Source organism: Osmerus mordax, chromosome 4 (assembly GCF_038355195.1).
Source record: "Osmerus mordax isolate fOsmMor3 chromosome 4, fOsmMor3.pri, whole genome shotgun sequence".
Taxonomy (NCBI): Eukaryota; Metazoa; Chordata; class Actinopteri; order Osmeriformes; family Osmeridae; genus Osmerus; species Osmerus mordax.
In genome coordinates, this window is record NC_090053.1 from 21,518,407 (window position 1) to 21,531,086 (window position 12,680).

General features: G+C 43.4%; 1 protein-coding gene across 1 annotated transcript; it reads right to left on the minus strand.

The window, feature by feature from the left end:
- Nucleotides 1-1,035: 1,035 nt before the first annotated feature.
- Nucleotides 1,036-5,259, minus strand: LOC136941538 (troponin I, fast skeletal muscle-like). Its single transcript, XM_067234065.1, has 8 exons — nucleotides 5,186-5,259; nucleotides 3,089-3,121; nucleotides 2,953-2,989; nucleotides 2,744-2,872; nucleotides 2,486-2,575; nucleotides 2,156-2,332; nucleotides 1,373-1,476; nucleotides 1,036-1,253 (listed from the first exon to the last, which is right to left on the minus strand). The coding sequence occupies exons 2-7, from the start codon at nucleotides 3,094-3,096 to the stop codon at nucleotides 1,399-1,401; spliced, it is 519 nt and encodes a 172-aa protein (XP_067090166.1). The 5' UTR covers nucleotides 3,097-3,121; nucleotides 5,186-5,259; the 3' UTR covers nucleotides 1,036-1,253; nucleotides 1,373-1,398.
- Between the last annotated feature and the right edge of the window lie 7,421 nt (nucleotides 5,260-12,680).

Here is a 12,680-nt window from a genome sequence, read left to right on the forward strand (position 1 = left end):
CAACCCCCTCACCACCCCTGCCCACAACCCCCCTTTCATGGGCGCCTCCATTATAAATAACCTGTCCTTCAAGATTGTTGTTCTTATTTTACTATCTTTTATATAGCAGAAGGCATCCTCTGTAATTCAAATACAGAAGAGTCCTCCGACAGACCACACTCAGAAACATGGCAGAAGGCTCATTATCAGGGACTGGGAGGGAAGTCATTCACACACAGTCGGTTTTACAACTGTCAAGCAACTTTATAAAAGTATTTACAAGCGCCTGGCTTGTCCGAACCTTCCAGGCATCAGACGTTAGTGTTGACGTGTCTGTTTCTCCCTTTTATCTTTTTTCTCTGCGCGACAGAAAAAGAAGAGAACAGTTGCTACGATGCCAGTTTACACCGTGGAACTTTGGACTCAACAAAACAATAGATTAAAATATGTTCTCAATTTAGACCAGCCAAGATAAGCCATGCAAATATTACCATACCTTACTAAACCCTAACCAAGCAAATATTAACCCTCACTCTGAGATATTGTTCTTCTATCTGATGACCCACACTGAACATTGAAGGTGTGTTTTCAATCAAAACAGGATACGCAAACACCTCTTTCAAAGACTAGAAAACACATTTAACAGAGAAACGCAGGAACAGACACTCCCAAGAAGAACTTACCCTCATCCTGGATCTCTCAGGGCTTGATGGATATTAGCCTTCATGTTTCTTCTTCTAAGGCACCACTTTTGCAGCCGCTGTGAATTCATGCTTCATACCTCCTCATGCAATGGTTTTTAAATCATTCCAGCTCTATAGCATGTCATGTAGTAATATTATAAACACAACCATGAATCTAATCTTTGTTACCTGAAGTCAAGTTGATGTGAACCCAGATTTTCTGGGCGGGGGGGAAACATATGACTGCTGGTTTCTATTTAGGAAGCCTTGTTGATCCAGTCAAGTGCTAGTAATAAAACTGCACAGAGACAAAGCCAATCTACAAAGTACTGGTAATCTTAAAGCAATTTATTAAAGCAAGTTTTTGTTGCTAATGAGTTCACACCCAATAAAATCTATCTTTGTTGTTTTACAGAAATACACAGTTGTTGATAACAGTTGTTCAGTGGTCATTCATTTAAAGACTGGTTAATAAAGGTAGAGATGCATTCAATGGGGACATAAAGATGGTTGCAATAAGCATCTTCTTTCTGCAATCCATGATTGACTTGTCCTTGTTCTGCAGTAGCCAACGTCACTCACTTATGTATCCTGTAACAGGGCAAATGAATTATTAGCAAAGATATCTACCAAGTCGTCATAACTTTGGGAGTCATTACAGTAGAACCTGATGATACATGATGGCGTGTGCTTGTCTTGTTTCCTCTCACCTGCTCCTTGACCTCCAGCTCAGCGTCTAGGATGTCTCAAACATCTTCTTCCTGTCAGCCTTGTCCTCAATGTTCTTACGCCAGTCGCCAACAGCTTCTTTGTCCTTTAAAAGTAAAGAGTGAAAGAGGAAGTAGATCAGTTTGGCCCAGACTCAAGAATATTAATCAATGAGCTTTTTAAGAGGTGTTTTAAAGTTTGATAAACTGTAAAAATGGTTAAACCAGAAACACCTTAACCACTACGACCAGAAACACCTTAACCAGAAACACCTTGACCAGTACGACCAGGAACACCTTAACCAGGAACACTTTGACCAGTACAACCAGAAACACCTTGACCAGTACGACCAGGAACATCTTAACCAGAAACACCTTGCCCAGTACAACCAGGAACATCTTAACCAAAAACACCTGGACCAGAAACACCTTAACCAGAAACACCTTGACCAGTACGGCCAGAAACATCTTAACCAGAAACACCTTGCCCAGTACGACCAGAAACATCTTAACCAGAAACACTTTGCCCAGTACGACCAGGAACATCTTAACCAGAAACACCTTGACCAGTACGACCAGAAACATCTTAACCAGAAACACCTTGACAAGTACGACCATAAACTTTTAAAAACGTTTCATGAAACAGAATCCAAATCCCCAAATCCGTTCATTTCTTTCATTCTGAAGGTTAAGATGGCTTTTATAAAGCTGTCTGGAAAGGGCATCTTACATCAATTAAAGGCTCTGTAAGGTCAATAACCACATGAAATAGCGTTAAATACTCACCTCCTCTTTGACCTCCTTCTTCACTTGTTTCAGGTTAGCCCTCAGATCCATGTTCACGGTGTGTTTGGAGCCCAGCAGAGCCTTGAGCATGGCGTCAGCTGACATCCTCACTTTCCTCAGAGCTGGCTTCTTGAATTTCCCCTTCAGGTCCTGCACCTTGATGTGCATGTCTTCAATCTGTAGCAACCAGTGAGAAAATACTTTGAACTTTTTAAATCTTTTTGTTGGTTAGAGTTAGGTTTTGTTTAAATGTTAGTAGGCTATAGCAGTTGCACTTGCTTGAACACAATCATTGTGCACACAAGCTTTTGTTGAGGAAAGTGACCATACCTCCTTGGCACTTTTGTTGACTTTGCTCTCCAGGTCATATCTCTCCTCATCTATCCTATCAATCTTATGGTGAATCTCTTTGCAGAGCTCCTGCAACACAAGTTCACACATATAGCATTATATATTCAAGTTTCACTCATAATACATTAAACAAATTAAGAAAACATACAGTTATAAATCAGTTAAATGACACAATTCCGTTTTTGTGGGCTGATCAGAGCCAAATGGGAGTAGAGCGTAGAGATGTGTTTGTGGTACCTGCAGCTCCTGCATGGTTCTGGGCAGAGACAGAGAAGGGCAGGTCTCCTCCATGTACCTCTTCCTCCATTCCTCCTGCTCCTTCGCCTCTTCTTCCAGTAGACCCTTGGCGATGGCGAGCATCAAACTCTGGATGAGAGAAAAATTAGTAACATGACCCTTATTCTGTTGTCTTTGTTTTTTTTGCAGTGTAATATACTGCATCTTACCTTCAGACTATGCTTGCGACTTGAGGACATCTTTTTTCTGAAAGGTTAGTTTATAGAGAATGAGATTAATGTAATTAAAATCAAGTAAAGGAAAAAGCAGGATTATTTGAGTAGTTATTTTGTGATTCCTACTCACTCTGACATGATGGCGTTTGTTTGGTTTCACACCCTGAGGACAAACAAGAGGTAAACTACTTGAACAGATTTTCTAAATATCACAATATCTTACTACCATTCTCATGTAGTTAATTAACAGGTTTTTAGTTTTGTTTAATTTCACGAGTATCTTTGTCAAAAACTAATTAGATCTGAATCTCAGCCAAACACAGATTGAGAAGTGCATCTTAACCCTTGTGCTGCCTTCGGGTCACATGACCCAAAGGTTCATAACGAACCACCATTGTGTTTACCCAATTTTACCCAATACAAAAACAAATAAAAATAATTTTCTTTTAACCATTGCAATGTGGGGGGGTCTGAGACAGCCCGACAGTTAAAATAAAATGCTTCACTTTGTTTTTGAAGGAGGTAAATTTGTCGCAATACGACGGTGGGTCACAATGACTGATGGGTCAGAATGACCCGAAGATAACACAAGGGTTAAGAAGGAACCCAAGAGGCTCAAGCAGCAACCCTGCTGCACATTAGCATGGAATGTCCCTATCCAATGCATTCATGCATGATTGTTCCTCTGAGGAGAAACTCGATACCCACACAAGCGTTTTGGCCGTGGAAAAGCATCAGCTAAATAAAGATAGAGCTATGTGGGGCCAGCTGTTCTTCTTGGGTGGCTGTGTCATGGAAGGTTTGTGCTCTGGAAGATGATCAAAAACCTGATACCACCTCTATTAAGGCCCCTTGTGCCCTGGTGGCACATCTCTGACATGGCCGAGGCATTACCCCTCCCCTGAAATACAGGCTGGACAGATCGCCAGGGTCTCACCAGGGACTGGGCTTGCAGTAGTTAACACCCCTCCTCCTGTATGAATACAGGCTCTTCAGTGTGCCGGTAAGAACATACTGTCATGATCAGTTAAACGTATTGTGAGGATCCTTTTGCTTCCCTGTGGGCTCAGACACGGCTAGACTGAGAGCCTTGCAAAGCCCTGACTCAGAAAGCAATTTTTGTGGTAAAACAATGTTATGAGAACTTTTAAAATGTAGAAAAATATAACAATTGTCACCAAAAATACACAAAAGCAGAGGGATGGAATTAGGTTCAACAATATGACACATTATACATACAGGACTGATAGAAGTTAATTCCTGATCAAATAGTTTTCTCTTAACCCTTGTGTTATCTTCGGGTCATTCTGACCCATCCGTCATTGTGACCCACCGTCGTATTGCGACAAATTTACCGCATTCAAAAACAAAGTGAAGCATTTTCTTTTAACCGTTGGGCTGTCTCAGACCTCCCACATTGCAAAGGTTGAAATAAAATTATTTTTATTTGTTTTTGTATTGGGTAAAATTGGGTAAACACAACGATGGTTCGTTATGAACCTTTGGGTCATGTGACCCGAAGGCAGCACAAGGGTTAATTAAAAAAGTCACAGAAAGATCCATCTTCAGGGCAATCAGACATGCGCATCATGTCATACAACATTATTCTTGCAGGTTAAAAGCGATAACACCTCGCCTCCGCGATACCAAGGTAATCTCCCGTCTTATCTAAGCAGATTCCCCAGCATCCAGGTTGTGTTTGGCCGTGACGCATGCCTTCCTGTCAGCACCCTGCAGACACTGGTCACACACCAGCTGCAGCAGGCTAGCCCTCAACTGGGACGTATTATTTACATCAAAATAGTTTGCGATGACATCAAGTTTCAACACATCCCTTCATCAGACAACAGAGATATCCCATGCTAAATTCAGATTTGACCAAACTTATAATTTTAACAAGATATCTCTCAAATTCAATTGTCTAAACTTCATGCAAAGAGGCTGAGGAATCTTTACAATCTCAAGTGAAGACTCAGATTTTTACAAAGACCCACATTACACACATTAAAAACAAGTGATGCATCAATATAACCAACACAGACTATCTTACAACTGCACACCAGCAGCACTTTAGAAAGGAACAAAGTCACCGGGTAACAACTTAATCCACAAACCAAAGTAACACAGTGCAAATGAAAAACAAGCACTTAACAATCAATTCTGTAAATCCAAGTAAGTCTTGAAATGAACCAGCAACATAGTAGGATGAAATAGGAGCAGTTCTCACCTAGACCAGGGAGCAGGCGATTTTGGCAGGAGGATGGGAGCAACTGGGCAGTGGCTTGCTGATGGCGTTAGAAGTAGGTATATATTGCATTCCCTGATGGCCACGGAAGACCCATCTTTCTCTTTATGGAAGTAGATTCACCCACAGACCAATAAGCTAGCAAGCACCTGAAATACTATATCCGACCCCCAACTCCCCCCATCTCCCTCTATTATAAATAACCCTCCCTTTCACATTGTGAATCTTATTTTTATGATTAGTCAAGGTCTTTAGTTGAGCTCCTTCTGGGCAGGAAGTGCTGCTGTGCTGCTTCCTTTCCAGGCTCACGCCTAAAAGCAGTCGGCATCCGATGCATTACAGCAAAGGAGGCGAGAATCAACTACATTAGTTAGACTTGCGTTTGAACAGGAGTAACTGCTGCTTAGTAGTAAAGGGCGATATGTGAACACGTTGAGTTTGAGTCCATTTAAGCAGGTGTGACCCAGACCTGTAGGGACAGCTGCAGGAACACCTGGTGTAGATGTAGTTGATGGAGGTTGAGGAGTTGCACAGTAAATAATGAGGTCCAGGGGTATGTTAGTGTATTGCTGTGGTAAAACAGCAGGAAATAAGTATCCGTTTATAGAATTGGTGCTTTTTTAGCAAACAATTGATGTTGGGAGGAGTTTCCTCCCTGAATATGGCAGGCTTTCCTAACTCCATCACTGAGTAATCGGGGGAGACAGACAAATTAATTGTTAGTAATTGAGTTGAAGGATTAGGAAACATACACCTACTTAGCAAGTCAGTACACGGCTGTTTTAACCTCTCTATTACGAGGCATTCAGCTGCAGGGCTGGAATGAGCACAGGTGGGATTAAGCTATTAAATGACCGATGGCATGTAAATCTGCACTAAGCAGATAATCACTAATGCATCTGCCAGCTGGACCATTCATGTCCTCAGACACATCCTTCAACGGAGAACGGGACAATCCTTCGAGGATTTATTATAGTAAAAAAATCACTGAATATTTTTATGAACTCTTTGTCAGCGATCTTTTCTGTACACTATGAGATCATTGTATGACATTAGAATTTTTCTAATATATATAAAAATTATATTAAACCATAAAGTACTTCAACTCAAATTGGGGCAACCTTGATAAGTGGGACTCACCTTCAGAACGTTTATATTTGGACATTTTTAGGAAACCTTAGGTGACACTTAAAACTTCCTTGAAGCATACTTATGTGAATGTTCTTTTATTGAATCTTAATAAATGTCCCCAAAACTGAGCAGCAGGAGCAAGACCTCCCCGCAGTCTGTCAGGTCTACCTGCCTTAATGGGACACGATTCAGAACTCAAACGTTTGCATCCAATTAGGTTGACAGGAATTTATAAAGACAACTGTGAATTGCTTCAGGAATCCCCCCGGATGTTGCTATTGATAGTGTGAAACTTGGCAGAGGCCAACTAGGAAGTGGCTCGTGTTTCCAAACAGACGTACAGTACACTGGACATATAAACCAAACAGACGTACAGTACACTGGACATATAAACCACAGACGTACAGTACACTGGAAATATAAACCAACACTACGTTGCTTTGACTTTTTCTTTCTTTTTTTGAAGCATGGATGTTTTTTTGTGTATAGAGGATCTTTTATTTTTGTATTTGCAACTTTGCTTAATTTTCATGTAAACTGTTACTCCTTCCTTCCAAATGTGACAGGATTGCATCATGGAGGAAACAGCCCCCAGAATATCTAATATGATGGCAGCACTTCATAATAACCCTCACAGACCACTGATCTAATCAACAAACCAGACCACACACATCTTAGAGTTATGGAGATAATCTTTAGAATAATATGCATTTCCCTATCATATTTACACATAAAAATGCATCAGACTCTAAAAAACATGACACAGGAAATACATTGCTTCACATATTCTAATTTCGTAATTATCCAGAAGATTATGGACCATTTAGAATTCACCTGAGAACAAGTTGTAACATGTTAAAACATCCAGAACACTTTTGGCCAAAATCATCTTTACTAGAACATAAATTCATTTTTAAAGAGTAAAATGCTATAGTGGTTGCCTTGAGAAAAAAAAAATAGTATTTTTCTGTCAAGGGAAACGATGGCCAAAGTAGTTAATAACAGAAGAAAACAAAATACCTCATAATCACCATGGATGATTGGTCACCACTCACCACATTTTGCATTTGTAAAAATACAAGCACTATACAGCGACTTATCACCAACAGAAGTTACAGCATTAAACCAATTCACAGAAGAAGATTCTTTCGTAATATCATGACATCATGTGTCCTGATAAAACATTAATAGCATCAATAGGAAAGTGAACAAAAACGTTATCAATGCCCAACAACTGCATACAATGTGTGCAAGTGTCACTGTATCGTCACAAGACACCAACCCAAACCACAGCACCAAACCTCCAGCTTCCTTTCATATAGAATCACCACAGATGAACACAAATGTACTACAACCTGACAAGAAATATCTACATGGATGTTATTGAGAAGCTAAATTATTCCTCCTCTGTGACACTGCAACCACTCCGGAGGCTAAGAACTGAAACAACTAGACTAGATCACTATGTCATTAACTAGACTAGATCACTATGTAATTAACTAGACTAGATCACTATGTAATTAACTAGACTAGATCACTATGTAATTACCTAATTTAATGTAACACAATGTTATTACATTAATTGAAATCCAGAGGTCTTTGAGAAGTCATGTAAACTCAAAAAGTGATCCAACTGGCTAAAGCACTGTCCGCTCACTACAACCTACCAAACGGTGCATTTCTGGAGTCTTGTGAGTAGTGCAATTAGATCTGTTGCAGTATAACACATTGAATCGTTATTCAGCCTGATTCTAATACTGACTTTGTATAAAAAAGGTACTGACCACCAGTTTCACTGCATACACCAAAGATAAAATCACAAAGCCACAGTTTCCAAGCACCACTACATCAAAAAAAGGTTAAAAGAATGTCACTTTGTTTAAGACAGTTTTCCTCACAGAGGGCAGTTATGATCTTCCAGCTGGTTTCGTGACCATGGAAAATGTCTTGAGGATCCCATATTGTCCATGTCTAAGATGGTAAGAGTAGAGGCTCCCATGTACAGCAACAGGTATCCATGTGCAAAGTCTCCCAGCATGTGGCCCCTCCAGTGCCCTCCACCCACCAGGAGACGGGCAGATTATCCAGTAACAAGTCCAGTCTTCTGTTGCCAGGCACCAGAAGCAGTTTGTAGCTTATTGGAATGACATCAATAGGTCTCCTGAGTCTTCCAAGCATTTCTGTTCATATTCGTAGTCCCCTGAAACCAAACCTGACCCATGGCTGCAAGATGAGCGGCCAAAGGCATCCTTTTTATCTCACTTCTTGGATTCTAGAACATAATCATTTGACTTAGTTAGCAGCTGTACACAGAACATCTTTTCTGTCTCCTCGTATGGAAATGGAGAGAAGAACTAAAGGAGATCCCAGGTCACATTCACAGGCTGTTCAATGACAACACCAGCAGCAATTCCATTTCACAACTTTTGTGACGCGGGTGTGACAACTACACCTGACTGGCTAGTCTAACGACAACATGTAAAGCTGCCCGTAGTTCACTCTATAAAACCCCCCAAAACCAAAACCAATGAAATGCCCGTACAATGAACCAAAAAAACAAAACCCAGATGATCAGTGTGTGAGCCCGTCAGGACCAGGCTACCCTCCGGGAGATGGCCTGCTTGAAGCCCTCAGGGTCCACGCTGCCCCCCGGCCTCAGAGCCCTCTCCAGGCTTACCAGCACGTCCTGGTGACACTCTCGGATGTTCAGGGGGTACTTGGCTCTGAGCAGCTCGTAGGCGGTCAGAAGCCTCATGTTCTGCTTCACCATCAGGTACTGGATGATGCAGGCGGGCGCCAGAGAGTAGCCGTCACGGCAGTGCACCAGCACGCGCTTCCTCTTCTCCGTGGACGCGTCGATGCAGCCGTTGATGTCGTCGAAGCAGCGCTGCTTGAGGGCGGGGCTCTCGCCCGGTGCGTCGGGGACCTGTGCTATGTCCACCTTAAGGCGGGACCAGCTGTGACGGGCCCCGCGGGAGCAGGTGCAGGGGATGAGGCTGAGGCAGGGGCTGGGGCAGGGCTCTCCAGGCAGGCCGCTCATGTCGATGATGATGTCGATGTTGTTGCGGCACAGCGTGCGCCCGCTGTAGGCTGCGTTCAGGTTGCCCACGTAGATGTAGTCCGTCACCTTGGAGATGACGGGCTCGGTGTACTGGAAGTGCTCGGGGCCGCTGGGTTTGGGCTCCGGGGCGTCGGGGGTCCTGCCGCCCACGCCAGCCGGCCCGGTAGCCGCCCTGCGACTGTAGTTCCGCAGCTTCTTGGAGCCCGAGCGGGAGGGGGGGTTGGAGTCGGACTCAGAGCTGCTGTTCCAGGGAGGGGAGAACAGGGAGAAGCGACTGGAGGACTTGCTCTTGGTGAGGGTCTCCACCGGACTGGGCAGGCCAGAGGCGCAGAACAGGGAGGCTCTCTCCAGGGAGCCGGTGCTGCTAGCGGCCCCGGCGCTGTGGGCCTGCTCCATCTGCAACACAGGACATCCACACTGTAGCTGCAGCAGCCCAGCACCCACACAGCACTGGCAGGAGGGGGCACGTGTCGTCATGTTTTGTCCACCAGCCAAATGGATAGTGGATGTTCAAATTTGACCAGCCACTCACTAGATTACCATTTTTTGGGGGTGGCGAGTGTAGAAAATCTACTAGACTCTGGTATATTTTAGCAGCATTTGGCTGGTGGATGCTTATCTTGTGCCCGGAGAGGAGACATTACATCTGTTTACGTTCCAAGCCATACGTTCCATTTTATTCATTTAGAAAACTGTTTTTTTTTTCCTCAAAGTGACATACAAATAGTGCATGTGGAACAGCGAATAAGGGAGCATAGGCCCTAACAGCATGCAGGTGGTCAGAGTCACAGACGCTCTGTGTTAACCAGGCACAGTACCAGGTAACCTCATGTCAGCTACCAGGCATTATGCAACAATAACAGTCTCAGTTACAATATTATATGCTGTAAAATAGCAAAAGACATATGAAGTCTCTTACGAGAGTGATCCAACAGGATCTCAGACAGAACACGTAAAGAAAACCCTCATTTGCAGGGTTTTACAGAAGTAATGTACTGCTAATGTATAGGGGTGGTACAGCTCAGTGGTAGAGCACTTAACTGCAGATCAAGAAGTCTCAGGTTCAAATCCCTGCTGCGATTTGCATTGGATATAAAGGGAGTGCCTACAGTGCTAAATGAACACATTACCTGGTTACTTGGTTTAAGATGGCTGAGTGGTTAGGGAATCGGGCTATTAATCGAAATGTGCCGGTTCGATTCCTGGTCGTGCAAAATGACGTGTCCTTGGGCAAGGCACTTCACCCTACTTGCCTCGGGGGAATGTCCCTGTACTTACTGTAAGTCGCTCTGGATAAGAGCGTCTGCTAAATTACTAAATGTAAATGTACTTGTTCCTGGCTCTGGAACAGCTACTTGTGTTTTACTGCTGTTCTTGTCCTTATTTGTGACACTCTTAAATATTAGTTTATGCCTACTAAGTAGCTGTCGCTTGCCATGTCCCAAGAATGTCACTGTTCACAATGACCTTGCGTTTAGACTGCCCGCTTGATACCTGAAACATGACTGTGTTTTAGGAGTTTTGATCAGTTTGACTGTCTGTTAGTACCTGAGCTTTGAGGTTGTTTTTCCACTCCTGAGTCTCCAGGGTCTTGAAGCGGCCATTGCTGTCGGAGGACACGGAGAGGCAGAGGGGCCGGTGGACGCGGGGGGGCAGCTGGGGGGTGAGGGCCGAGGGGGCCAGGGGGGCCGAGCGGACGTCCTGCTGTTCGTTCCTACTCATCATCAGATTGGGACATGAGCCTGGCGCACGGAACCAGATCAACGGAAACACAACTGGATCAGCACGGTTACAGAGTAACAGACATAGCAGGAAAAACCAACTGCAGTACAGTAAATATGTATGCGGTTTGTTAAATTACATTATACTATCCCCATAACAGTAAATACTAAGGGCTAAAATGTAATCAAGTATTGCTTGTGGTTCTCAAGAGTTTAACTATGCTCTTAGGTATCTGTATTGTCTGTAACGGTGTATCCAGGAAGACGAGACTTACCAGTGGCACATTCTGAGCGATTTATGGACTGAATCTGCAAAGTGTGTATTTTGAATGTGTTGTAAAGATGCTTGGCAATACCTGCAATTCAAAGGACAAGGGCTTGTAATCTGAGACGTTATAGGTATTTTCATGCAACTTCAGTTAACTTTTAACACAGGTGACTGAGTTAGCAACATCAATCGCACAACGCAAATTTTAACGTTACCTGTTCTGCCATTCTGTTTGGAAAGCACCTTATTATCCAACAGTTTATGTGAAACTAGGTCTTTGTTCAATTTCTCCACGGTTTCCATGTTCTGCCTCCTGTTGACAGAGGCATGTCAAGCGTTCGGTGAGGTTGCCCGTCGTTTGTAATACAGGTCTCAGTGTTCCCGATGGCCATCATAGCTAGGTAGCTAATTAGCTAGCTACAGGCTTGTGTGCTTTCGAGTGTGCAGCCCGGTGCGGTAATCTAACGTCAGCTATCATTACAGCGCCCACTACCTGTGTCAGCGATTTATTTCGGAAGGTATCCCACACATCAAAAACGGAGGAATGACAACTCGTTCGTGGCCAGGACCTGCCAATACGTATGACTCATAATGTGCAGTTAGCTTGAAAGCTCGTCGCTGGCTTGTTGTCTATGTAGTTCATGCTACAATGCTAGGCTGGCTATCTTGCGAGATGGACAGCAAGCTATACACTACCAGTTAATGGATTGAGTCTTTAGACGCGTACTAATTGTGAATGAAGTCGGCCTACATTTATAATAACGCTTGACAACGTTGCCAGATAATTCAGCATTTTCTTGAAATGTTGCTGAAATCTCCAAATGATACCTAGCTACCTAGCTGGTTAGCTACTACGTACTGCTCTTCCAGACAGAGCTGTCTTTGCTGCATTATAACTAACTAGCTAGCTGTCTGGCTTGCTAGTTTAATGGCGATCTGTTATCAAGTAACAGATCCAAACTTTTAAACCAGACCTGTGGAAACCCTCTCGGTAACACAGTAGAGTCCATAGCTGCTACTACTATCTCCGCGACCGAAGGAGGAGCGTACTGTAGCACGAGCCCGGGCCATCCACTGGTCTCGCTCTGCAGCACTGTGAAGCGCACGTGAACGCATCTCCCCTCAACATCACGATGACCGGAATTGTGGTGAATGTGGTCTCTGGTTGTGTTCACCTCGCGTATTGTCGGCCAATTTTTTTTTGATGTTTGCCTTTTAGAAAGCTTACAGTTCCTAAAATAATTGTTCTACACAAAGTTGTGAAGGAAAAAGAACAAAATCATGAATCAAGGAAAA

Coding starts and splice junctions, on each gene's coding strand:
- LOC136941538 (XM_067234065.1), bottom strand. Junction 2,576..2,743: donor GAACCATGCAGGAGCTGCAG/GTACCACAAACA, acceptor CTTGTGTTGCAG/GAGCTCTGCAAAGAGATTCA. Junction 2,333..2,485: donor TCAACAAAAGTGCCAAGGAG/GTATGGTCACTT, acceptor TGGTTGCTACAG/ATTGAAGACATGCACATCAA.